Raw genomic sequence first — 26,643 nt, 5'->3', positions numbered from 1 at the left:
ATGCTTCGGACTCCGTTTGGGTAGGTAGTATTACCGGATGCTGAAAGCTGCCTTCAGCCACATCCAGTAAGCATGTCAGCAAACGAAGCTCCGGCTGACCCAGCTGCAGTCAAAGACACACCGTTGCGCAACAACACCAAGGCCAGGGATAAGGCGTCGCGGGTCAGGGACAGTCAGCGAGCCTCTCGTGCTCGCAAGCGCGAACTTGTTGAATCGCTCCGCGCCCGCATTGCTGAATATGAGCGCCAGGGCGTCCAGGCCACTCTCGAGATGCAACAGGCCGCCCGCGCCGTCGCGGAGGAGAATGCGCAGTTGCGGAAACTCCTTGCTATGCGCGGCGTCGGTCAGGCTGAGATTGACGCTTTTCTCCAGCGAGGCGAGGTCACGCACACTGGGCAGCTGGCACCCAGACACTCTCGTGCCGCGGAGCCGCAGCTTGCTGGGCCACCACACCCGATTGCGCATTCCCGGAACGATGCAGGGGGCCAAGCTTTGGTGGGTGCTTCTTTGATGAGCGATCAAACACAAGCAGCTGGCCCGACCTGCTCGGATGCGGACCCTGCTGTCCGGCTCCCGCTCCGCTCCATGCTGGAAACTCCCTGTGATAATGCAACCGCAATCCTGGTGCAGGTTCGTGGGGATGAGAGCGAAGTCTCTATCCGCAAAGCGCTTGGTTGCATTGGTCCGGGGAGCTGTGTCGTGAGGAATACGAAATTACTGCAGCTTATGGAAGAGGCTGGCTGAGCTTGTCTATTCACTGTTGAATATGTGGTCTTCTATTCAAGGGCACCCTCTACAACTCTATTCTATATCCGTCAAGACTTGTCTAGACTACCGAAATGTCGGTTATTTCCACGTCCAGCGTCTGCCCAAATACTTGACAGCATACACCAACGCCAGCAGCACGGGCACCTCAATCAGCGGACCAACGGTAGCAGCCAGCGCCTCGTCACTCTCTGGCCCATATGTGGCGACCGCGACCGCGATTGCCAGCTCAAAGTTGTTGCTGGCAGCCGTCAGACTCTGCGTGGTCGCCAGGGCATACCCGAACCGGAGCCGTCGCGCAACCAGCAGCGTGGCGAAGAATATGACGAAAAAGTACACCGTGAGCGGCGCGGCCACGCGCACAACCGAAACGATCTGGTGCACGACCTGCCTTCCCTGCGAGGCGAACAGGACTACGATTGTGTAGAGCAGGCCAATCAGCGACCACGGCGAGATGAAGCGCAGAAACACCTTTTCGAACCACTCGGGCCCCAGGGTGGCGCGTATGGCGAAGCGGGTGATGACGGCAGCGCCGAACGGGATGCCCAGGAAGACGGCCACGCTCGTCGCCACCACGGTGTACTTTGCCTCGAGGCCTTGGTTCTCACCGCTGATAACGCCAATGAACAGGACGGCCAGGGGCGCAAACAGCACCATTTGCAGGACCGAGTTGACGGCTACTAGGATCGCGCAGTATTCTTCATCGCCGCCAGCCAGGTTTGTCCATATCAAGACCTGTTGGGAAGAAATGGGGCAGGTTTTGTTAGCTACTGAGCATATGGATCCTTTAGCACATAATCTCAATGACAGGCAGGCTTACCATGGCAATACACCTTCCAAGCCCAACCATTATCAGCCCACTGCGCAGCTCGCTCTTGTCCGGAAGAAAAGCCCAAGCCAGGGCAAGCATGAGCAGCGGGGCGATGATCCAGTTCACCACGACGCTGAACCCAATCTGCTTCCATACCCCGCGGTGCGCAAACAGCTTGTGAAGCGACTCGTAGCGGACCTTGCAGAGGATCGGGTACATCATGACCAGCAGGCCGATGGCGATGGCCACCGAGACCCCGACGAACTTGCCCCTCTGCAGCGCGGGCCCCGTCTCGGGCACAAAGTTGCCGAGCAGCACGCCGAGCACCATGGCGAGGAAGCACCACACGGCCAGGTAGCGATCGAGCCAGCCTAGGGACTTGAAGGCGGATATTCTTTGCCCTGTAGCGTTGTCGTCGGGGGTTGCTGCTCGGTCGTTTGGTAGTTGCGGCTCGATATCTTCGCGCGGTGCTGTGCTTGTGGTCGCCATGTAGGCGGCATTGTCGCTTTCTTTATTGATACCCATGATGATCCCATCAAACAGTCCTCGGCTTATTATTTCGATTTAACAAGTTGTAACAAGTGACTTTCCAGCAACATGCCATGAATTTGTCAAAATATATTTTTCGTTCTATGGTATAGACCGTCTTATACCTTCATCTACGGCAACCGACCCACAATTTGCAACATCAGAATTTGACCAATCAAATCGGGCGGTTGACATCTCGAACCGCCTAATTTTTACGTCCAACCCACACCGACAAGCTTGATGCTCCGAGTACAGTTTTTACCATCATGATCGGTTTTGGCTATTGCCCTTGCGATCAAGGTAAATTTTAGAAGTCGTTTGCTGGTCATATTCTGGTGTCTCATTCACGATTTGATCATCTAGTACTGTGCAAGGCTTCAGTCAACCCTGGCGCAATTTTGGGCAATGTCGAGGAAATGATGAAGAAGAAAAGCATCATTCGTCCTCTTCATACGTTGGGCATCTTGTTATCTTGATATTTCAGCCGTTTGTCTCGAGAAGCCTAGTGGCTTGCAAGGTTCCTCGAGGGGTGGCCTAGACCGGAGGTTCAGTCGCCTGCAAAATAACTATCTGGCCTTATCTACCTGGTCGGTCTTGGACGGAGCATTATTACCTCTCTGGCACACGACACTGTGGCGCCAGCTACCCTACTGTGTGCAAGTGAGGCGCCAGCCAGTCACTACAAGCCTGGGGGTTTAACAGTACGGGAAATGTTAATAAATGAGGTACTCCTCGGAGACCGAAGTTGCCCGTCATGACTGCCCAACAGTCCAATACCAGTTCGGTGAGTGTCGGGGTTCAGGGGTTAGCTGCACGAAGCGTCGGTAGTACAAATCCGTGAGAATGTGGGCCAAAGAGGGCATTGTTGGTCTCTGTAATTGGCACTCTTGGCTGGCAATCATGGAAGTGCTCATAAGCAGCAAGGAGGGTATGCATGACTAGTCAGACGCCTGGATAGACAGGCTCACATGATACGCCCAGCCTTGTTCCTAAATGTATTCAATCGACCTCACCAACTTCCCCCTGATATTTTTGCATACGAGGATCAAAATGCCACAGAACGAACCTCTTATCAGATGGTCAAGACGGAGTCAGTGTGGCTGCTGTGGCTGATGATTTTGACTCGGGCATCTTTTTTCAGCTAAGCCCCGCCTAGTTGCCTGGCTGCCACGTGGCGACGGCCTGGAATTAAGATCTTCCAACCGCTTGGCAGCGGGTCTTTTCCACAGATGAGTTAGTTCGCTGGTTGGCGGCCCCTTTTCAGCGCAAGCGCCCAATCCCACCTGCCCTGTCCGCCCGCCCGCTGACCCGTGCGCTGGCCGCTGCCCGCTCTTGATCAACTAACTGCCCGCCAAACATGAGCTCAGTCTTTGGACAGGCGGCATCGTGAGCACCCTACTCCCTTACCTTATCTGCCTACTCCGTACCTTACCTTACCTCAACTGTCTACCTACATACCTACCTTACCCTAGCTAGCTGTAACAACGAAATATCATTCTGTCGCGATAACCGCATCTTCCTATTCTGTTTGATTCAACTGTACCATTCGACGGGCAACAGGACTAAGACCTGTTTCTAAAAGGTCAGTGTAATTTGCTCCAATTTGTCCCCGAGACCCCCCCGGAACCCCAATTAGAAACACTTGTTTTGCCAAACAGCCCGCCTTATTTGCGCTGGCGGTGCTCTATTATTGCCCATCAGGTTGGGCTTCCGCCTACCCTAGTCCTCTCCCCCTGCCGTCCCGCTCACGCTGGGCTCATCAATCGATCGCGAAAACTTTGCTTTTTTTCCCATAGAACTTCACAACGACAACAGTCTCACACCGCTTGCGCATAGTGGGAAACACTCTGCGAATACCCTCTTGTTCTTGTTTTACACGGGCTGTTTTACTTCTGTTCCCTTTTGCGTCGCGAGCCAACCGCCCACCCTCGGGGGACTCGAGACGGCGCATCCTTACATCATCACTTTTCGCATTGCGGGAAGCTTGACTGCAACTGACTTTTGCATGGCCACCCCCATCGAAGACTAGACGCATCGAGATACCCCTCAAATTCTACGACGGAAAACGATATCCACCGTAGCAAGTCAGCATTTGCATTTGCTTCGAACTCGTCATTTTAGCATCCTGCCCTGAGAGGCCGTTGATCGCACCTGTGGAGCCCCGGCGGAGAAATATCCCTCCCCCTCCATCCAATTGACCACAGTCAGCCTCAACTGTGCGTCTAGCTTCCAAACGTCCGAACTCGACGCTTACCGATCGCCGCATGCCACAACAACGGGAGCCGCTGCTGCTCTCCTCCCCTTGCCAACGACACAGTCACTTGGCTGCGACATTACATCCCCCCGACACACAGCCGCCTGCTTGAGTGCGCGCCAAGATGTTCTGGCGGTTTGGCGGCTATGCCAACGTGTCGGCAATCGACTCCATCTTGGAGAAGAGCGAGTTCACAACCGAGGAGCTCCTCGACGAGAGCGATTTAATACAAGAGCTGAAGCAGCACAACACAAAGCTTCTGGAATACATAAGGAAACGGGAAGTCCTCGAAAAGCTGCTGGATTATGCTGTCGCCCCAAAGCTTGAGCCCGTTGCAGTACCTGACAAGAAAGAGGAGGATGAGAAGGGCAAGGCGCCAGCCTTCTCTTTCTCCCGTCCAAGAGCGTCATCGCGAGCTACCGAGCCTGGCTCTGAAGAGGAGGAGGCCGAAAAGCGGCGCAACAAATATGCGTTCGTTGCGAGCGAGATCCTCTCCTCGGACAACTGGTCCGTAATTGAGGCCCTGATGGATGTGCAGAACAGAGATCTACTCCACACCTTCTGGAAGTTCCTGCAAAGGCCGTCGCCTCTGGATCCTCTGCAGGCCAGTTATTTTACCAAGGTCAACGAGACGCTTTTTGACAAGAAGACGGAGGAAATGATCACCTTTCTAAAGACTGTGGATGGCGCTGTGCCAAACATGCTGCGCCATGTCGATAGCCCGATGGTCATGGATCTGTTGCTCAAGATCATCACCCTTGAGAGGACAGATGCGGGACATGGCATTGTTGAGGTGAGCTTTGATATTTTGTCCTATCAAGCTGGTGGTGCGTAAATGCTGACAGACTTGGATATCTAGTGGCTTTTCACCAAAGATGTAATGCCATCTTTGTTGTCATTCCTCGGCCCCGAAAACAGCTGGGCAACCCAAACATCGGCGGGCGACTTTATGAAGGCCATAATCACGGTGTCTGCGAATGCCTCCCAGAACGAGCAAACATGCATCGGCCCGAATGAGTTGACTAGACAGCTCGTGTCCAAGCCCTGCGTCGAACAACTGATCGGATATATGCTCGGAGGCGGCAATGCGCTGACAGTTGGCGTCGGCATCGTCATCGAGGTTATCCGAAAGAACAACTCTGACTATGACCCGGATGTGGGCGCCGAAGCAAACTCTGTACCCTCTAGTCGCGACCCGATCTATCTTGGGACTCTGCTCCGAATGTTTGCTGAGGGCGTGCCCAAGTTCATGAACTTGATCATGATTGGCGAGGAGAAGCCTCATTTTGAATCCACTTTTGGGGAGAGAATCCAGCCGCTCGGCTTTGACAGGTTCAAGACGTGCGAACTCATGGCCGAACTTCTTCACTGTAGCAATATGGGCCTACTCAATGAGGTTGGTTCAGAGGCCTTGATAGCAGCGAGGGACGCAGAACGCCACAGATTGAGGGCTCAGGGAAGCCTGACTGCCATCCGAGGAGAGGAGGCACCTACCAGCGGAGACGATTTGACTATGCGCCTGGGCTCTTCGCCTCCGGAAAGACGGCTCGAAATCACAAACATATCCGACGACGACGGCTTCGAGGAGGTCATCAACGCAGCAGAGATGCGGGAGGACACGTCTCACGAGTTCGTCAAGGCTGAGGAAGAGATCCCTCAGTCACTTCCTGCGTCGTCATTCCTGGATAAGGACGAGGATGATTTTGTGGACGAGCCCCTCAGCTCCCCGCGACTCAATGTCTCAGACTCAAAAGTGGAGGAGCAGCACTTTGAAGAACCCGATATGGTTGTTCAACCGTTGTCCCCTCGTAAATTGGCAACCGCAGAACTGGCCAAGACCGAGCCAACAGACTCACCCGAGTCGAACCCGACCTCCCACAAAGTTACAACCACAATTAAGGAGATTGAAGGAATGGTACTTGGTGGTGAGAGCGGAGACGCTCAATCCGATGGTTCTGATGTGATGATGACCGATGCTTCGAGCCTTCCTATCCACACTCCCACTTCTTCCGTTTCAGAAACGGCTCCTGGGAGTCCCAAACAAAGTGAGGCCAGCGCATCAGATGCCAAGCCACCAGGAACAACATCTGGACCTCTCGAGCCCCAGCCAGAGGATATTCCAGCCCCTCTGTTCTCCAGCTCCCCGACAAAACCGACTGCAGATTCAACTACACAAGGTTCATCATCGACATCCACCGAAGAGAAGTCCACGGACACCAAGGCTGACGATGCCTCTGGAGGTGTCACAGCCACGACCGGTGCACAAGAAAGTGGCGATGAATCCATTATTGTCGGCCATGAAGTCGAGCCGACTGCGACGGATAGTGATCAAATCAAGCCGGTCGTAGGCGACTTTTTGAAAATGCAGTTTGTGGACTACAAAGTCGTGCCCACAATATTGGTGAGTACTCGCTTCAGTCATGGCAATTGAGTTTAAACTAACCCTGACCTTCCTCATGCAGTCCTTCTTCTTCAAGTATCCCTGGAACAATTTCCTGCACAATGTGGTATACGACGTTGTTCAGCAGGTTTTTAACGGTCCTATGAACAGGGGCTTCAACCCTACTCTGGCAATCTCGCTCTTTGAGTCTGCGGACATCACAGCGCAAATCATCAACGGCCAGCTTACTAGCGAGCAATCCGAGGCCAAGACAAAGACGCGCATGGGCTACATGGGTCACCTGACTCTGATTGCCGAGGAGGTTGTTAAATTTAACGAGAGGCACCCACCGGAGTTGCTCTCAGAGACAGTGCTCGAAAAGGTCATGTCTCCGGAGTGGAGCAACTACGTCGAGGGTCCGTTGGCGGAGACTAGGGAGCGCGACAATGCGATTCTCGGTGGCGTCCGGCCGGACGTGGCCATGTCCAACAGGGCCGCTGCTCAGAGCAGCGGGCTTGCTGCGGTAGGCCTGTCCAGCTTGAGTGCCAATTCTCAGGGCTCGTCGGCCCTAGCCGACGCTGGGTTGAACGGAGGTCTTGACCTTCAAGAGAACGGCGGTTCCAACCTGTCACAGTTTGCTATCAGCGCAGGAACCATGGGAGGGCTGTCCGGTTTCGGAAGCTCAAGTGACGAAGAGGATGATGATCAAGAGGATAACGACGACGACGTCGCAAATGAGGTTAGTGAAGACTTGCACCGCGAGAACATAAGGGAGCTTGCTTGATTGCAGGGAGAAACGATTGTCCCCCCTTAGCTTTCTTGAAGGCGAGGTTGGCGTCGATGGGATTTCAGCCACAGGGTCCAAGTGGATTCCGTGTTGCAGTCGACATGAGATGATGCTTCCAGCTTGGTGGTACATATGGTAACCTTGCTGGGACATTCGTCTGGTACTGATACAAGTGCAAGTGCAAGTGACTTGTACTGAGACCATGCCATGTTGGAGTCTTGAATGGGGCGCATAGAGTTGTTTGGGAGAGACGAGTCTACAATGTGACTGTCTTGGCACCAATGGTTTCGGACAGGCGAATGTTATGTTCCCTGCATGACATGTTATGTCATTGGTAGCCTCGGGGTTGGAACAGATCAGTTATTGCGGGCACGTCGACACGAGAACCCGGGCCGAGACGCTCCTGATACATATCAGTCACTGCGAGCAACACGTGGAGGCTGATATGTCATCATATCACCTCGCCAAAAACTGAGCAGCTCAACAACGCTCGTCTGCGGGTGACCTCGACTCGAAGTCTTTGTTGACAATCACCAAACTTTTGGGACTGTCGCCTTTGGTTTTTCGATCCGGCGTGTATCCCAGCGGCATCAGCATTCAGCATCAATACCAACACGTGATACGCATTAGCTGTCAGGAGAGGTCCAAAACACAGCTAACAGCCTTTCAGGATCGTGTGGAAACAGATTCATAATGGCAGCACCAGCTGGTTATAAAAAGAGCATGTATATGTCTGAGGTGTATTGGAACATTGTGGCGGAACGTTAATTGTCAGCCTTGCAGGAGTAAGGTGTTTTTGTGTGTCTGCAGGATGGGGGAAAGCGGGCTGCGGCGTTTTTGTTGTACAACAGGGAAGTCGTGGATGCCGAGGGGGCACGCAGCAGGTATAAGATTTTGAGGAGGAACTTATATCAGGCCAGTCTGGAAGCAAAATTCGCTTTTTTGGACTGGGTTCTTGATTCAGTGCCTCTTCATCGTCTTCCTGCGTGTCTTCTTTGTCTCCACAACTGGCCCGCGATGTGATTATGATGATTCGATCCTTGTTGGAGTGGAATACCCTTGGGCTGGAGTTGGGTTGGATGTTCAAAATACGGGAAAGGGCCCTTGAGGATACGACCCAGGCCGTCGACACGCGAAAGTCAACCGACCGAAACCAACTGCAACTGCCATATTCTCGTTATCACCTTCCATCGACTTGTGGAGCCTGTGTTCTTATTTCTTTTTGTTGAGAGATTTCTTATTGTCGGATGTTCTTGGGGACGGACCAGCCGTTGTTTGGACAAGTGTCTTTTGGAATGGGCAGTGTGGCTACTCATTTACTGAGCTCAATGATGTTGGGCGATAGATAGAAGGCTGACAATCCTGACCCTCCAGTTTCGTGCCTACACAGACCCGCTGAATTCTTCCAAAGCTAGCGGACCATCACTGAATCCTCCATCCATTCCACCACCGCCTCCTCCGCCACCGCCATTGAACATCCCCCCGTCAAGGGCACGACTGCAACTTGCGGCGCGCTTGGCGATGAACAAGAGGAACGCGGCGTCTTCGACTGATGGTGGGCAGGAAAACGGGGCTTCCGGATCCTCGGGTGATCCAAGCGACGTCAACAGAGCCGCAGACGACGACAGTCCAAACCAAGGCCTCCTGCACCAGCCTCTGCACAACATGTCTCTGGCAGAACGGCTCAAGGACCCGTTCGCCGACGAGGTGGAGGACGACGAGGACGAAGACGACGCCGACGGTGCCTTTGCCAACGCCGGGGACGACAAGGGCTCGACCTCGACCGGTGGCGGGTGGAACCGCGGGAACTGGTGGCGCGGCGTGGTTCGTGGCGGCGGCGGAAGCAGCACCACCGCCAACGCTCAAAAGTCCGAAAAGTTTGGAGATGGCAGGGACGATGACGACGACGAGGAGTTTGGCGACTTTGCCATGCCCGAGGTCATGGACCCACCGGTGCGGGCCTCGGACGGACCGGCGGGCAAGTTCTTCGACCGCGAGAGAGAAAAGGTCCTCCTCAAGCCGCTGCCGGTTCACCCACCCCACGGCGCCGGTTCTGGAGGTGCGGCGAGTGGCAGCGGCGGCGGCGGCGGGAGCAAGTTTGGCAGCCTCTGGCCATTTGACGGGCTTGGGTTTGGAGGTAGTGCCGAGGGGTCCAAAGAGGCTACTGGCGAGAAGAAGGATGCCGGTGCGGGAGTCAAGAGCGCCGACGGAGCGGAGGGCTCGGCAGCCAAGGCGTCCGGGCCGGCTAACGGGAAGGACCAGGAGGAGCCGGTGGTTGTTAATGAGGACGGGAAGCGGGTGGAGCGCACAGTAGAGGCCAAGAGGAGGACAAGCATTGAGGATCCGGACGATGATGATGATGAGGTTGTGGTTTAGACGACAATATTATCAGGTACAGGCATGTATCAAACTGGGGCAATTGACCCTGAACCTTCAGCGGTCCTACGACAGTGGACTTATGGCCGGATGCGACGATCTGGAGTCGGTGCCTTTGTTTAGGGACGAGATAGGCATATACACGCTTTTTTGGTCTTGTTTGGTGAGTCCTTTTGTAAGTTAGTTGCGCAACTCGAGTTTGTAAGATTTATACGTGGAAGCATTGCGTTTTATTTTCCCATGTGAAGCATCCCCAATTGTACGCATTCAAGAACGCGTGCATAGTCCTCTCAACAAATGCTAGGGCACACAGCAAACCAACGTCAACGACTTTGCTTTTTTTTGGCTGTGGCAGGTACGTAATTTCGGTCGATGTGCGGATTTAATGCTTTGTTTTGCGCATCTGCCAAGGTGGGCATCAGGGACGAGCCCACGAGCTACCACAGGTAGCATGGACTATCCAGAAGCTACCTAGCTAGCACGTGTGTGATATGACGCTTCCTAGACGCAAGCCCCGCCATGGAGCTTTTTTTTTTTTTTTTTTTTTGTCTCTCTCCATTGCGCGGAGGTTGTGCCTGAAAACGTACCGTATGGGATAGCGGGGAATCGATGACCGGGAAGTTCCACGATTACAACAGACGCACCATCCGGAACCACACGACATGTCATCGGAACTTGGTATGCCACCATCCGGGAGGAAACAAAAAGGTATCCAACCATACGCAGGTCTTATCTCTCATTGTTTTCTCTCTGAATTTCGATCAACGCGTTGCACCATCTGAAACTGAACATCTGCCGGATATTGAACCCGCATATCCCGCCCATATTGCCGAACCGGTTTCCTTTTTTTGTTCTCTGTCCCATTAACCATTCCCGTCTTGTCCGGGTAAATATAACCAATCGACCCCTCCGTCGAGAGCTTGCGACATCACGGAGGCCTAGATAACGACATATTATTTCTTTCATCTCACGATGCTCTGCCGAATCGTGGCTGGCGTTGTCGTATTTTTATACGTGGCCGTATATCTTAGGGTCGGTCGTCCTACTTTTTGGTTTTTGTCCTTTCTTTTTTCATCTTTTTTTCATCCCATCTCTCTATCTCCATCGCCTTTTTCTTGTCGGCGACGGATCGACAAGGTGCTAAAGCGCCAAACGCCAGGTGACGCACGAACCAAGATTTGTTCAAGCCAAAGAAGAAACTTACTGAAACGAATAACTCTTGCAAAGCACAGATGCTCAATCTCTCCCGCGCACATCCTCGGGTACGCACCTAGAACTAGTATTTCCCCCCCACCAGATAGCCGTCGAATATAGCTATAGCTCATTTTGTTTGCTTTTTCGACGAAAAAAATCCCCTGGTACTTCACCGCCCTCATCTTATAAACACCCCCAAAAAGCCACTCGCAGCTTTCACGCTGTGAAGTTTTTTTTTCAATCAAAAATAATCGTTCTGCTCATCGACCACCCAGGCGGTTGGTTCGAAGCAAAGAAATGTCTCCCAAGGTGCGAGAAAACGGCGCCCAGCCCAGGATGGATTCCAAGGGCGACATGAACAAGATTACCTACGTGGCACCCTCGATGATAGAGAGATTGGTCTACTGTTGGTACATGTGGGCCATGAAGGGTTTCAGTGCCCCCTTCATCTGGTACCGGGACTGGATGGAGTGGTACTACCCGCCCGATGGCCGGCCTGATATTGTCAAGGCTTATGAGTGCCGTCCGCATTTGCCCGTCCGGTATGTCGATACCCCCTTTTGGATGACATTGTTTCCTGAAAACGTCAGACATGGGCGAGAGGAGGCACATCCTAGTCAAGGAGACATTGAGCAAAGATTTAAGGAGTGTTTGCTGACCGTGTAACCTCGATCAGAATATTCTTCCCAGCATCTTATGACCGGAGCTCGCAAACTAAGCTCCCTGCTTTGGTGGCCATTCATGGAGGCGGTTTCTGCTTCGGCACAGCCCGCGATACAGACGAGTGGGCACGCGCGTTTGCCGATCAGCACTCTACCTTGGTCGCCTGTCCCTCGTACTCAAAGGCGCCCTGGTCACCTTTTCCTGCAGCTCTCAATGACATCGAGGCCATCTACAAGGCCATAGTGGCGGACGAGTCTCTCCCAATCTCCAAGTCGCAGGTCGCCATCGCAGGCTGGTCTGCAGGCGGCAACCTCGCCATGGCCGTGTCGCAGATGCCCAGCATCCGGGCTCTCTCCCCCGGTGCGCCCAGCGGCGCCATCACCATCTACGGCGCCATGGATATGAGCGTGTCGGCAGCCGACAAGGCCAAGACGCGCTGGTACAAGACTCGCCTGCAGCACCCGCGCGGACAGACCGAGGACGGTCTCTTCAAGCTCGCGCCGCTTTGCGACTGGGGCTACATTCCCTTCGGCACCGACCTGCGCCACCCTCTCCTCAGCCCGGGTTTCGCCGACGAGCGAAACCTGCCGCCGTACGTGTGCGTGGTCGCGGCGGAGCTCGACATGCTCGCGCACGAGAGCTGGCGGTTCGCGGTGCGGCTGGACAATGAGCGCTTCCCCGATCGGCACCGCGACGTGCCGGACCCCAACAGCGACGACCCGGAGCTGGCAGTGGCGGGGCGCAAGGCGCCGAGCCGGCGCAGGGGCAGGCTGGAGGAGGAGGACGGCGGCGACGATCGGTTCGGGTGGGAGGATAACGGCGACGGCTTCGGCGTCAAGTGGATGCTCGTTCCGGACGCGCTGCACGGCTTCGACTGCGCGTCCATCCGGCTCATGACGGGCGGGTGGGACGCCGTCAAGGACGCCGAGATGAAGACAAAGGTTGAAATCGAGCGGCTGGGACGGTGGTTGCGTACCAAGGTGTGGAAGCTCGATGAGGAAAAGAAGAGCGCCGAGTCGGATTGAGTGGTGAAGGTAATGTTTTATGTTTTGGGGGTCAACTGAGGTTTTGGTGTCTTTGTTGTTTGGTAGATGCTGCGATCTTAGCGGTGCAGTATTTTGTTTTTGTTTTTGAGTATTGACCTTCGCAGCATTGTAGTTGGAGCAAAGCTATTGGATGTCATGACGTGGACCGCGGTGTTCACGTTGGCGGAGCGATATTTTAGAGTTGAGAGGAAAAAAAGAGATATCACGTTACTCGGCTCAAATATACCTCTCTAAATCATCATATCTGAGCTCTTGGATAACAAATTACATGATCGGAAAAGTCATGGCATCTTTCCAACAAAGCTCTAGCTCGGACAGCCATACACAGCACGTTTCTAGTTGCCGGACGGGTTACGTCGAGCACCATGGTTAACAGAGTTTCGGTGATATTCTCCATAGGACGACGATGTTGTCACCAAGCCAATTTAGGAAGTGTGATGGCATGTGGAGGATAGATAGACGAGAGACATAAGGAATTTGTTTTGGCACTTGTTCGACATTTATTAACTGTATTACTTGCTATGTGGTAAAGGTCGGTTACATATGGGATACAAATAAGAAGTGCATCATTATTTGATACTGTTGCCAGTGTACTGAAAACTGCCATTATTTCTGGGCAAAGTATAATCCAAACAGAAATACTATGGTATGTCCTAAACATAACCGAGACCAAGTCATGCGACCAAGGAATTTGAGTAAACCACTTACACGGACTGTCGTGCAGATTCACGGCATGGATACGCTTTAATTTGACACAGACCCTTTCTCTTGCATAAAAGCACATTAACGACTTGTAAGCAGTTTCACCTGTGTTGTTATCGGCAGACCGCAACCTCGGGAAGCCATCTTCCCCTGAGGAATCAAGAGGGAGGACAACAAGGTGTCGAAAGAAATGGCATTCGGTAATTCAATTGATCAGGTCCAGTTGCTGGTCAACTTCGAAAACACACATTTTTTGGCAATTTGTGGCATGCACAAGGGCGATCAACTAACGATTCTGTGGGCTTATTTTGCTGCGCAAGGTTTCAGTGGGAGCAATTTCGCATTGAATTCAACTGTTTGGATCGGCTGCCGACTGCCGGCTGCCTCAGTGGATGGATGACTTCCATTTAAGAATAGAAGCCTAAAGAACGATATAGATTTTTTACCTGCAAGTTTGGTCTAGCAATCAAGGTGACGCTACATATATCTGAGGTTCCTTGCATACCTTGGCCTTTAGCGTGGTTGAATCTGTGCAATTGCATCAGGTACGTTGAAGAAGAACACTAAAGGGATTAAATCTGTACGCGCGCCAAGCCATCCTGGCAGTCGGCTTTTGAGTTTGACAGCAGACAAAAAAGCCCAAGCTATTGGAAAAAGTCAGTGCGCAAATTGACAGCCGACCATAGTCGCGTACAAGGATTAATTGAAGGCATACGAAGCCAAATTTGACTTAGAACTTAAAAACGGGAACCGATGGTCAATGGCCACTCAGTCAAACCTACCGCGTAGTAGGTTATGTGGCACCATTCAGAGCTAAGCGAAGGGACAAGAAAAGTTGATTGGAAAGCTGTTGGAAATTGAATGGACAATGGCTCAGACTTGGAAGGTGTGGAACCTCAACTCCGTAAGCAGATGACCCTGAGTTTGAGGATGGTGGGCTGTTGTGTGCTAGTGCAAAGTAAAGCTCTGGCCTTACTGCGAGAGCTTACTGTGTACGTACTTGGCACGGTATTGGTGGTTTCAGCAGGCAACATACTGTAGGTAAGGACCCAACAGGTAGTCAGGTACAGTAGGTACTGTACCTATGGTAGCGATGATTGCCGATTGGATATTCGATCTTTGACTCCGAGCATTCGACTGAGATTAGTTTTTGAGAATCGAACTTTGGGTTGTGAAGTTGGACTTTTAAATCCCGAAAGACGTTTTTTTTTTCTTTTTCTTTTTCTTTTTTTCTTTTCTTTTCTTTTCTTTTTCTTGCACATGTCTGCAAGTCAGTAACCTTACTCTTTACAAGTTGGAGGGATGCAACCATGAACGAGTCTCCTTTTGTTCACCTCTACTTTGACCGGATCGGCTGGGTGTCAGATTTGTCCAGGGCTGGGTGCTTGACTCAAAATCCATCAACACGACGGTGCGTGCAAAGCGGAAAGGCCCGTTTAACTGAAGTACCTCGCGTGCAATTTACCTTGGGACCTTCCACCTACCTGAAGCATGTTTAGGGAAAATAGTGGAATTTTCTACGGTCGGCCTTGTTTCTGGTTGAGAGAGTGGCCAAGAGAAGGAGGTCTTTTTAATGATCTTTTATTATTATTATCATTATTTCCTCGCGGTTTGCCCGTCACTTGAATCGCATAAACGAAAGGATCCCGATGTTTAATTGATCACCGATGGCATTGGGGCGATGCCTAAACGTAAAGGTACGTACTCCAGGTACGAGTGCATCTCAAAGCCGCGAGCTACTCGCAATCCGGCAAACCGCGGGTCTAAACGATTGGAGCCCCGGTTATGATTGGTCACTTATTCTCCGATGCAACGCTCCTCCCTTCGAATTTGACCACCTATACCAGGTCGCTTCTTTTTAAAGAAGAAGAGTGAGTGGGCACAGGAGACACAGCCCCTCTACTAGGCTCCGCAAATGGCATAAGCCTTACTGGATTAGCACCTGCGCACAGCCGATTTCTTCCATCGATTCACCTTCAGAATCAAGCAAGTCACCTTGGCTGCCTTGATCTTCTTGTCTTTTCAACCCGTTCCATCATCTGACAATTATGCTTTGGCGCCAACGTTAACCTAGCCACCGTTGTGCTAGCACACAGCAGCCACTTGAACCTGTCCGCCCCATTCAGACAAAAGAGATCACCCGGTCCATCCGTCAGCTTTGAGCAAACAAACAATTGCGCTGAGTGACGGTAGCGTCGGCGATACGTACCAAGTACACACGTTCCAAATTGGGACGACTTTCAAAAAGATACCTACCTTGCGGTCTACATATCTCGATGCATGCGGCTGAGCTCAGCCCGGTAAGTTAGCCAAGGTTAGACGGCTACAGTACAGTACCTACATACTATCTAGACCTAAAATCGATTCTTCAGCGCGTCTCTCTGCCGTTACATGGGCTGCGGCTGCGGCAAGTACAACGGACGAATCGTCCTGTGAACTTGAACAAATCCATGCAACCCACCGCGGCTGGTTTTGACAAGAGGGCTGTCCAGGAACAGGGTGTGTGGCCCATTCCCCAGATCCAGAAAGTCATCCACCCACCCCCATCGGCGGGACCCTGGCCCTTCTCTCGTTCTAGGAGTTGCGTTACAACCCTGCGGCGCGGCCGCGTTTGGTGCTGTCCCGTTCTCCCCACCCCACCCGCATTGTACATGATGCCTTTCACTCCCACCTCTTGGCCCCAGGCCTTGTGCCTGCCTCTGTTTCTTTCTTCCCTTCCATGTTCATTCCGAAAATAATTTGGTGATTCTCCGCATTCGGGGATTTCTCTTTTTTTATTCCTTTCTTTTTTTGCTATCTGTTTTCATATTTCATTTTCATTCTTGATACCCATTTGTTTTGTTTTCTTTCTTTCTTGATGCAGTGATACTTGGTTAGCGTCAACCGCCTTTGAGCAGACAAACATCTCCTACTCTTGATACCCGCGAGTCTGCTTTTAGGTATTGGTATGCGTTGCAGTATCCCTACTACTCCTTCTTTGTGAAAACATCTTCCCCTCCTCCTCAGAAAATATATTTTATTTTAAGTTTTCTTTTCAAAATGTCCGCCTTCATACAACCAGCCCTTGGGTCCCCCAAGCCTCTTTTACCCCGTATAGATACGACGAACACACGCTACGAACACGAGAGCAACCCGAAAACCTTCAACTCTGCGAACGAATCGGTCGAAGCGCGCTTGGTATGGGCCATTGGAGATATCCTGGGAATAGACTCAACCTCAATTCAAATGGTGGACTCCTTTACAGACCTCGGGGGTTGCGAGAGGACGGCCGCTCGCTTGAGCACCACGTGCCGGGATTTAGGTTTGGAGGTTGATTCCAGTGATATCATGAACTGTTTTACGCTTGCAGAGCTGCAAACTCGCATAACACCGTGTTCACGGGAGGTGTCACCCCAAAACGTCCCAACTAGTGGCTCGCTCGCAATACAGCCGCTCAAGCTCCGAACGGATAATGTGGCCGCCTCACAGGCTCGTTACTCAGTAGCACCTTCGACAGCCATCTCCGAGGTTCACTTTGACCATGAAAGTTTCATTTGCGACGAGGAGTCAGTTTCTAGGGCTGTCATCATTAAGCCAAGGGCGGGATTCTTCGATGGCAAGCAGGTTGTGTTTCTTTCACTTGCTGGTCTCCAGGTCCCTGGAACGCCCACCTCCGATATCGAAGTCATACCGCAGACAAAGATGTTTCTTGCCGGCACCAAAGTCGCATCAATAAGGCATGACCTCGAAGCAGCCGCTATTGCCACCGACCTACCGGATATTTGGATTGTACTTCGGCAACTGCCCGTAACCGAACATGGTGCACTCGACCGGAGAAAGCTGCGCACCTGGCTTCAAAATATCAACCAAGAGACGTATCAACACATCATGAGCTTGGATACGGAGGAGACTTTGCAACAACCCTTGACAGATAGTGAAAGGGCTCTTCAGAAGGCTGTTAGCAATGCTTTACAGGCTCCGCGTGAGGAGATCGGCATGAACTTCTCCTTTGCCCAACTGGGCGGAGATGAAGTTAGCGCGATGCAGGTGGTGGCCAGGTCCAAGTCCGACGGCATATTCCTCAGCGCAACTGAACTCCTGCAAAATAGCTCCTTAGCACAACTGGCCGCGATGGCAACATCACGTGGGGAGATGCCTCGCGGCTGGGACGGGGAGCCGGAGGGAGAACACTTTGACTTGTCACCCATGCAGCAGCTCTATTTTATGACTACAATGGGAGGTGATTCTAGATACCGTGTGGGCAAGGACGGCAACTACCGCTACAACCAAAGCTTGTTGCTCAGAGTGAAGAAAAACTTTGGTTTTGATAATATATCAGCGGCAGTTCAGGCGTTAGTTGGACACCACACCATGCTGCGCTCGAGATTCTACCGGACCGCCGAAGGTGGATGGACTCAGAGAACCGTGGCTCCGTCCAACAACTCATACGCGATGCAATTCTCCACGATCGGCAACAACAAGGAACTCGAGATTGTCATAGCGAGGAGCCAGGCAATGATTGACATCGAAAGCGGCCCCGTCTTTGCGGTCGACCACATCCAGACGACGGACGATTACCAAATGATCTATCTGGTCGCGCATCACCTTGTGGTGGACTTGCTTTCTTGGAGAGTAATTTTGGACGATCTTAACGAGCTTCTCATGAGCGGCAGCCTTCTTTCGCACCGCTCGATGCCTTTTCAGAAATGGAATGAGCTCCAGAAGAAGGAAATCGAGCAGACCGAGATCACCAGCCCCTTACCAGCAGGCACACCAGTTGGTAATTACGCCTACTGGGGACTGCAAGATGTGTCCAACACCTACGCTGATGCTTCTGAACTCGGATTTTCGCTAAGCCCAGAGTTGACCACAATTCTCCAGAGCACATGCAACCGTGTTTTCCGAACTGAATGCGCGGATATTTACCTGGCTGCCATTCTGCTTTCCTTTTCACAAACTTTCCACGACCGTTCAGTACCCGTAATCTGGAATCAAGAGCACGGCCGGGAGGTATCCGACCCGTCCATCGATATTTCTGATACCGTGGGGTGGTTCACCACTTTGAGCCCGGTCGGCTCAGTTTTGGCTGGAACTGGCAATGACTTCATCGACGTCTTGCGCCGACTCAAGGATGTACGACGGGCGTTGCCCAGGCGCGGCGCGCAATACTTTGCTTCTAAATTCTTCAAATTCGGCGGGCCGGACCTGTTTACCGAAGATTGGCCATTTGAGCTCATCTTCAACTACGCTGGTTCGCTGGAGCGTCTTGAGGAGAGCAACGGTGTCCTGGAGCAGATTCCCTTCCCAGGGCGGACGCTGGCGTCCAAAACATCCAACATAGGCCCCAACGTCGGCCGTATCGCTCTCTTCGAGGTTAGCGCCATGGTATCGCAGGGCTCGGCACATGTCAAGCTTGTGTACAACAGGCGATCGCGCCATCAGGATCTCATCTCCCAGTGGATTCAGAATTTTGAGCATCTGTTGCTTGAAGCAATTGGCCGGCTTCGCTACCATACACAGGAGCTGACTATGTCTGATGTGCCACAGCTGGATGTTACCTACGACGGTTTGCGTAAGCTCAACTATGAGCGCACGTCGTTGCTCAACCTGACCAGCGTGCGCGATATCGAGGCTGTGTATCCAGTGACGGCTGTTCAACAAGGCATCTTGGTGAAGCAGGCAGTTGACCAGGAAGCCTCATACCTGCATGCCATCTACGAGTTTTCATCCCTAACTGGCCGGCCAATCAACATATCGCAGCTTTGCGCTGCATGGCAGAACGTCACCACAAAACATGCCGCGCTTCGCACAGTGTTCATCGACAGTGTTACTGAGACCGGAGTGTATGACCAGGTCGTCCTGCGGAGAACATCCCCAAGCATGCTCTTCATCGATGTCACCTCCGGCGAAGACCCGAGCGAGTCGTTGAACAATTTACCTGCGCTACCCAGCAGGACTTCTGGTCAGACTCAGCACAGGTTGGCAGTTTGCAACACACCCACGAAGACGCTGGTAAAGTTGGACATCAACGAAGCTCTCTGTGACCCCCAGAGTCTTAATGTCATCTTCCTCGACCTCCGCCGGGCATACACCACCAACCAACCGCTTCCTGAACCTACCGGCCTTACTTACCCTGACTATCTGAAGTTCCTTGAATCCGCCCGTACCAGCCAGAGCCTCGATTTCTGGATCGGCCGACTTGCAGGGGCCGAACCTTGCTTGTTCCCGCGGCTCACACAAGAATCTCCGAAGCCTGTCTTTGAAAACTACAGCTTCGATCTAGAAGTTGACGGCAGTATGTTTGTCGAGTTTGCCAGGTCCAGAAGTGTTACCCCCGACGCAGTCTTGCGGCTTGGGTGGGGCCTGGTACTACGCGTCTTTTCCGGCAAGGACAATGTATGCTTTGGCTACCGCGCCACCGGACGTGAGGCTGCTTCTGGCGGTCCAAGCATGCGAAATGCAGTCGGCTGCTTCAGCAATACGGTTGCCTGCAACTTTGACCTGTCACCTTACAATTCTTTGGCCAATGTCTTGGCTATCGTGGAGGAACAGTACGTTGCCAGCCTGCGCCACCAGCATGTGTCTATCCCAGAGATTCATCATGTTCTTGGCAAACGTGGCAACGATCAGCTCTTCAACTCGGTGGTATCATTCACGAACGAACCTTCAGAGCTCAGAAGCCGACACACGGGTCAAGCTGATTTTGAACTTAACAGCGTATCCCACAGGGAGACATCTTGCTATGACCTGGCCATCAACGTTCGACTTGGCAGTGGCAGGCTCGTTGTCGACATCGGCAGCTTGTCTCTGGTCGGGGAAAGAGAGGCCCCCAACATCGCAAACACGCTCAGCAAAGCCCTTCGCACCATCATGGAGGACCCTGCATCCTCCATTCAAGGCATCAATCTTTTTACCGACCGCGATTACGCACAGGTTGTCGCATGGGCAAACGAGAGAGCTCCACCGGAGCCAAGGGTTGCCGTGGTGCATGAGCTTGTAGAGACGAATGCTCGAGGCAACCCCCATGCCATGGCCGTATGTGCCTGGGATGGCCAGCTTACCTATGGCAAGCTTGACGATCTTTCCACACGGTTGGCTCAGCGATTGTCCGAGGCCGGCGTCACCACTGGGGTTACTGTCCCTCTATTGCTAGAGAAGAGTGTCTGGTCGCCTGTCGCCATGCTCGCGGTCCTCAAAGCGGGTGGTGCTTTTGTGCCCATCGACTCTGCCGATCTCAGCATGATCCAGCCCATCTTTGACAATATCAGCTCCAGGGTGGCTATTGAGTGTGACAACGCTGGTGGTGTGCTCCGCAACCTTTTTGACACCGTCATCGTCCTGAACGGCGAGCTCATGACGCAGCTCAAGTTGCAGGCTCCACGTCACGTCGAATCTTTGGCAACAGAGGATGATGCGGCTTGCGTCTTCTTCACCCCATCCAACTCAAGGGAGGTTAGGGGTACTGCTTTCACCCATGGCGCCTTGTCGATCGCCCTTCTCACTCAAGGACCTGCAGCCAGCATCAACTATGGCAGCCGAGTGATGCAGCTCTCGTCTTACAATATCGATATTGCCATTTCGGAAGTGTTCGCGACACTTGTGAATGGTGGGTGCGTCTGCATTCCGAATGAAACGGAACGGGTATTCGATTACGTGGGAGCTGTTAGGCGGATGGAGGTAAATTGGTCATACATGACGCCACATCTGTCTCGCAAGCTCAATCTGGAGCACCTGCCCAGCCTCAAAACTGTATGCTTCAGGACACGTTCTCTAGATGAGGATACATATGCTCCTTGGGCCGGCAAAAAGAAGGTGATATTCGCATATGGCGCACCGGATGTCTGCCCTCTTGGTATTTCATTCATGGAGGTGCATGGCCCGCATCAACTCAACCGCATAGGCACACCCCTTGCAGGCAACTTCTGGCTCGTCAACCCTGAGGATCACCGCAACCTTATGCCCATTGGCAGTATTGGCGAGCTTGTCGTTGAAGGACCAACCCTGGGGTGCTCATTCGCGCGGGGCCAAATGGACCGGACACACTGGAATGCCGCCGAATTCTCCGGCTCGGCCCCTGGCAAGAATACTAGGTACTTCAAGACCGGACACCGTATGCGTTATACGGATGGCGGTGCTTTGCAGCTCGTGTCGCAGAAGAGGGAGGATATCGAGATCGATGGCAGCTTGGTTGTACTTTCTGAAGTGGAACAAAGTCTTCGCCGTTGCCTTGGTCAGGGCATGGACGTTGTGGTCGAGGCCATTGCCTTCAAGGGCTCCAAGGCCCCTCCGGTATTGACTGCCTTTGTTGAGCTTGGCTCGATGTTCGACGGACCAGAGGATCTGCAGCGGTTAAGCCATGTGACGAGAGAGCGCATCTTCAAGGCCAAGCGAGTGGCCGAGACCGGTATGCGCAACAAGGTCCCGCACCACATGATCCCCCAGATTTTCGTTCCGGTGAAAGACTTGCCAATCACGTCCTCGCTCAAGGTCAATCGTCGCAGGCTGCAAAAGACCATTCATGGACTCTCGCGAGAACAACTACTCTCACTTTCGAGCGTCCCCAACCCTAATGAAGTGCAGACTGTTGGTACCACGTCTCTGCCTTTGACGCAGACTGAGGAACGGATGCGGAGGATCTGGGCTCATGTGCTTAACATTGAAGACGAAACCACCATCTCAGCTGTTGATGGATTTATCAAGGCTGGCGGTGATGACATCTTGGCCGCTAAGCTGGTTGTGTGTTGCCGTCAGGAGGACATTGCCATTTCCATTGCTGATGTCTTGCGCGACATGCCATTGACCGACCTGTGCCGACCGGTTACCGCAGGAGACTCACGATCCAATGTGCAATCTTTCTCTACGGCTTCCTCCACATCCACCAGGCCGACCTCGACATCACAGGCCGGCTCGGAAGACATCACGCCAACTCAAAACAATTCGCACGCCTCCGTTGCTCCAGCAATCGTTGACCCCGAGAAGAAGGCCCGTGATGACCGTCTCAGGGGAGTACTGGCAACCAAGGTAGGCGTGGAAACAAAAGAAATCAAGGATGTTGCCGAAGCTTCGTCAATGCAATCGCGTTATATCGAGTCGGGTATGCTCCGTGGCCGTGCCAACATCAACTACTTTGTGTTCTCGTTCCATGGACCCGTGGACCACCGGAAACTCGAGGAAGCCTGCCAAACGCTCATCACCATCCACCCTATCCTCCGCACCGCCTTTGTTCCGTACAAGCGCAGGATGTACCAGGTTGTGCTCAAGACGCCTCCGGCAGACTTCAACCGTTACCTCTGCCCGAGCTGGCGCTTGGCTGCTTTTGCCGAAAAGGTTATCAAGAAAGACCAGAGCACGCCAATCGCTTTTTCTGCACCAATGACCAAGTTCATCCTCTTGGATGGTGGCAAACAGTCAACTCTCCTCCTGCGACTTTCCAAGGCACAGTATGATGACTTGTCGGTTGCCTTGCTCGTCAAAGATCTCAAGAAGCTGTACGATGGCGCCCAAAATCCACCGCGGCGCCCAACATATGCCGAGTTCATACGATGCGCCCACATTTCCAACAAGCAAGGAGCAGAGGAATACTGGAAGCTCCTGCTCGATGGCGCAAACATGACTAGGGTTGTTGCCCACTCCAAACCACACCAACTGACCAACCACGTCAAGACGATCCGCCAGCGTATTGCGGTGCCTTCGTTGGCACACCTTGGCATCTCGTTCGAGACCATCTTGAAGGCTGGCTGGGCGATGACACTTGCAGAGCTTTCCGGCACTGCCGATGTTGTCTTTGGTGAGATCGTCGACGGTCGCCAAATCCGACTCTCTGGTGGACAGTCAGTCGCCGGTGTGTTGGGCCCCACGGCTAACACAACGGCCGTCCGCGTTCGTTTCCCAGAGGGAGATGGTCGCCTGTCACCACTGGACCTGCTACAATATGTGCACGGACAGCGTATTGCAGGAATCCCCTTTGAGAACTTTGGCTTCCTCGACCTTGTTGAGCGCTGCACATCCTGGCCATACTGGATGCGCTTCAGCACTGTGGTTCAGCATCAGTACGAGGAGACGACAGTTGTGCCCTCCGAGTCAAAACTCTTCCACCTGGGCAAGGGTGGTGATGCAGGCGCACTTTGCAAGTTCAGCATCATCGAGAGCCGGGCGCAAGATGTGCCTGACATGTTTATTCATTCAATGGCCCGCGGTGGCATCACAGCGAACGACAACAGCAACATCGAGCTCAACATTACTTTCTGCGAGAACAGGATACCTGTGAGCTTTGCGGAGGAGACACTTCGCATTCTGATTGGCAACGTGGCTGTTCTTACCTCTGGGTCCATCATGCACGTTGTCATCCCGTCGGCCGCGCAGTACAAGTCGAAGCGCCCACAAATTCCGCTCCCGCAAATGCCATCGACTACTTTGACACCAAGCTCGCCAGTCTCGCACCGCCTCCCGGCTAGCGACATGGAAGCTATCCAGAGAGTTATCTCCAAGTGTTGGGCTGCGGCGTCGCTGGATCCCTCTTCATTGGGTGTTCCAGAAGAGCACCGTGAACACGCGGCCTTTTATGACCTCTGGGGCTCGTTGGTACCAGCCTCGCAGCTTGCGTCTTTCTTGACCCGCGAAATCCCTAAGCTCGGCCTGCTTGGAGTTGGTGTCGATTTTGGGGTCACAATGGAGGAGATCGCTGATAACCCCACCATGGCTCGACAGCTTGATTTGATAGTTCGCAAGGCGGCATTGGCGCTGCCCAAGTCCGCTCCTCTCCCTTCCTCACCGTCGCGCAATAGCCATACCTATCACCTGTCGCTCGACAGCTCCAGGAAGGTGGCGGCTCCGCTCAGCTCCCCGAGTCGCAACATTGCATCAAAGGCGGTCTCGAAACTGACGAGCAAGCTCAAGGGCTCATCTGCCGACAAAGAGGCTTCTCGCAGCAGCTTGAAGCTTCCCACGCGGCAAGACCAACAGGTGCCATTTTCAGCTCCTCCCTTCAAGTCATCCTTCGATACCTCTGCGCGGACTCCATCGCCGCCTCGCGAGCAACCTCCTGTGCCAACCGGTGTTGCCGAGTCACCTCGTCTTCCGTACTCTGCTCCCTACAACGCCCAAGACGAGCTGGAGCGACAGCTCGACCGTGTCTTGAATGAGATAACCGCTGCCAACGAGAACGCACTCAACACAGGCAGAAGCACCAGGAACGCCTCCATCGACAACGATGGCGTGCAGATGCAGCGCGGCGGCAGCACGGGCACGTACAGCTCGGGAGTGGACTACAGCTCGGGAGTGGACAGCCTCACCGATGGCAGCAGCACCACGACCCACAGCACAACCTCTTCAGACTTTGAGAATGCCGTGTACGCCAGCCTGCCCGGCTACTTTGGTGGTGGCAGCAACGTCACCGTCCAAAAGGCCCCCGTTGTGTCGCCGGCTAGTAGCTCAGCACGCACGCCCCGTACTCCGCGATCAACGCAGTACAGACAAAAATTCTACGGTCAAAACATCTCCATCAAGCCCCTACCGCATACTATCCCCGAGGGCGGCATTGATGACGTCGTCAGCCCGTTGAGCCCGCCTCAGGGCCACAGGAGGTTCTTTAGTGCCGGCGGTGGTCATTCGAGATATCACCACCAAAGGGGCGATTCGTCGCTCGTGACGCCAATCACTACCCAGGGGCCACCGCCGCCTTATATGGACTATCCCCGCCGAGGCTGAGCTTTACTCGTTGCTCTTTTTATTTTCCTTTGTACCATCTTTCTGTTTTGAATGTATATATATACGCGAATCTTGAGGAGCTCGTTCTTTGATTTGCAAACACAAAAACAAACTCAATTTTCTTTTTGTTATCTGGGTCGGCGGAAAAGCATCGTATTTTAGCAATACGGCGAGGAGTTTTGAAATTATACCACTTTTAGAGTTTGTCTCTTTTTGTACACAGGTTACAGGTTGGCATTTACAAGATACCAAAAATTGCACAGTTTTGTATCCCTTTTTTCAACTCGACCACGATGCTTGATTTGACTGGTGAGTTATTACTGAGAAATAGTTCAAAGTTGGTGGAAATAGTTTCACAACAACCCACTTGGCTCGGGCTGGTATGAAAGAAGTTTGGTTGGGTGGTTATGGACTCCGCGTCTGATTCGAATCCCAACGCCTGGTTCAAATGATCAGCACCCGCCCTTATGGCTCAGTGGTAGAGCGCATCACTAGTAAGGTGAACATCCATCCCTATGATGAGGTCCTAGGTTCGATCCCTGGTAAGGGCATCACAGTTCGCACATGACAGACACCATGTCCGTTCCTTTTTTTATGTTCATAGCCATTGTCAACAACATTCATTACTCGTTCTTTTTTCCTCTTTTTCTTTTTCCGGTAACAAACGAGGTACCTACCCTACCTCCTCCTACCTTTTTACCTACTAAACTTTTAAACTTTCTTTCTTGGCACCTAACCCCGCTTGCCTTAAGGAAGCAAAAAAACTGTTGTGCGTCGGAGAACGGGAAGGTACCTACCTTATCTAATTAATTAAGTTTTGATATTCATCCCTACCAAAAACAGGTTTTCATCGCTTCCGTCGCCTCAACTCCTTCCATTAATGAATGGGGTCGTTTGTGTTCTCGACCCTGACGCCCGTCCAGCTTGCAATTTTACAGGTTTGAAACGACGATCTGTCCTCATTACAATCCATCCAACAAAGCTCAGAGGGAAAAAAAAAGGACATTGACAATCTTGCTCGTGGATTAAACCCCTTTTTTCTCTTCCTCGCGTGTTACCCTCCCTCCCACGGGAGACCCCTGTCGCAATCCGTAGGGTGATCCAGCCCGCGTGGAATGTTGTTTGGCATGTGCTACGCCTTTTAAGTGGTACGGAACTTCTCGCTTTGGATCCGCTGGAATCGATCAAGTCTTGGGAGAATCCGTGAATTTGGCGAAATTTTGCAGCAAGAGATTTTTAGCTGGCTTGCTTTGTCCTTGGTCTGATGTCATAGTTCTGCAGCGATGATAAAGTTACTTTTGTTTCTTAGTTGGGGGTTGTATCTTCCCCATGGAGGAGGGGGAAGAAGAAACTACCAGCAAAGAGGACACAATGTGAGGGACAAAAGCAAAGGGAATATCAGTGATAACCAAACTAGGCGCAACCAACGACTTTGCCCTTGCTCAATTTCCA

At 52.7% G+C, this 26,643-nt stretch overlaps 6 protein-coding genes and 1 non-coding gene across 7 annotated transcripts; 6 read left to right on the top strand and 1 right to left on the bottom strand.

The window, feature by feature from the left end:
* Nucleotides 1–72: 72 nt before the first annotated feature.
* Nucleotides 73–744, top strand: MGG_03398 (uncharacterized protein; the record flags this gene model as incomplete). The annotated part of the gene is made up of 1 exon (XM_003716496.1): nt 73–744. One exon carries the CDS (start codon nt 73–75, stop codon nt 742–744), a length of 672 nt encoding a protein of 223 aa, XP_003716544.1.
* Nucleotides 737–2,184, bottom strand: MGG_03399 (arsenical-resistance protein). Its single transcript, XM_003716495.1, has 2 exons — nt 1,586–2,184; nt 737–1,500 (listed from the first exon to the last, which is right to left on the bottom strand). Exons 1-2 carry the CDS (start codon nt 2,099–2,101, stop codon nt 847–849), a joined length of 1,170 nt encoding a protein of 389 aa, XP_003716543.1. The 5' UTR covers nt 2,102–2,184; the 3' UTR covers nt 737–846.
* A 2,298-nt stretch (nt 2,185–4,482) lies between these two features.
* Nucleotides 4,483–7,522, top strand: MGG_12709 (uncharacterized protein; the record flags this gene model as incomplete). The annotated part of the gene is made up of 3 exons (XM_003716494.1): nt 4,483–5,151; nt 5,218–6,759; nt 6,821–7,522. The coding sequence occupies 3 exons, from the start codon at nt 4,483–4,485 to the stop codon at nt 7,520–7,522; spliced, it is 2,913 nt and encodes a 970-aa protein (XP_003716542.1).
* A 1,524-nt stretch (nt 7,523–9,046) lies between these two features.
* On the top strand, nt 9,047–9,901 carry MGG_12708 (uncharacterized protein; the record flags this gene model as incomplete). Its single annotated transcript, XM_003716493.1, has 1 exon — nt 9,047–9,901. One exon carries the CDS (start codon nt 9,047–9,049, stop codon nt 9,899–9,901), a length of 855 nt encoding a protein of 284 aa, XP_003716541.1.
* A 570-nt stretch (nt 9,902–10,471) lies between these two features.
* On the top strand, nt 10,472–13,074 carry MGG_12707 (alpha/beta hydrolase fold protein). Its single transcript, XM_003716492.1, has 3 exons — nt 10,472–10,933; nt 11,134–11,637; nt 11,772–13,074. The coding sequence occupies exons 2-3, from the start codon at nt 11,393–11,395 to the stop codon at nt 12,781–12,783; spliced, it is 1,257 nt and encodes a 418-aa protein (XP_003716540.1). The 5' UTR covers nt 10,472–10,933; nt 11,134–11,392; the 3' UTR covers nt 12,784–13,074.
* Nucleotides 13,075–16,238: 3,164 nt separating this feature from the next.
* MGG_03401 (uncharacterized protein) lies at nt 16,239–25,516 on the top strand. The gene has a single exon (XM_003716491.1). It carries the CDS (start codon nt 16,546–16,548, stop codon nt 25,189–25,191), a length of 8,646 nt encoding a protein of 2,881 aa, XP_003716539.1. The 5' UTR covers nt 16,239–16,545; the 3' UTR covers nt 25,192–25,516.
* Nucleotides 25,517–25,652: 136 nt separating this feature from the next.
* MGG_20190 lies at nt 25,653–25,742 on the top strand. Its single transcript has one exon. It is a non-coding gene; the product is annotated as a tRNA-Thr (tRNA).
* The last annotated feature ends 901 nt before the right edge of the window (nt 25,743–26,643 follow it).

This window comes from Pyricularia oryzae, chromosome 4 (genome assembly GCF_000002495.2).
Source record: "Pyricularia oryzae 70-15 chromosome 4, whole genome shotgun sequence".
In the NCBI taxonomy this organism is placed as follows: domain Eukaryota; kingdom Fungi; phylum Ascomycota; class Sordariomycetes; order Magnaporthales; family Pyriculariaceae; genus Pyricularia; species Pyricularia oryzae.
Note: the sequence above shows the minus strand (reverse complement) of the source record. Positions and strands in the feature narration are given on the sequence as shown.

Bases quoted from the DNA above. Each gene is read 5' to 3' on its own strand.
- MGG_03399 (XM_003716495.1), bottom strand. From the start codon at position 2,101: ATGGGTATCAATAAAGAAAGCGACAATGCCGCCTACATGGCGACCACA. The intron at 1,501-1,585 runs GTAAGCCTGCCT...TCTTCCCAACAG, and splicing joins TTGGAAGGTGTATTGCCATG to GTCTTGATATGGACAAACCT.
- MGG_12707 (XM_003716492.1), top strand. From the start codon at position 11,393: ATGTCTCCCAAGGTGCGAGAAAACGGCGCCCAGCCCAGGATGGATTCC. The intron at 11,638-11,771 runs GTATGTCGATAC...AACCTCGATCAG, and splicing joins CGTCCGCATTTGCCCGTCCG to AATATTCTTCCCAGCATCTT.
- MGG_03401 (XM_003716491.1), top strand. From the start codon at position 16,546: ATGTCCGCCTTCATACAACCAGCCCTTGGGTCCCCCAAGCCTCTTTTA.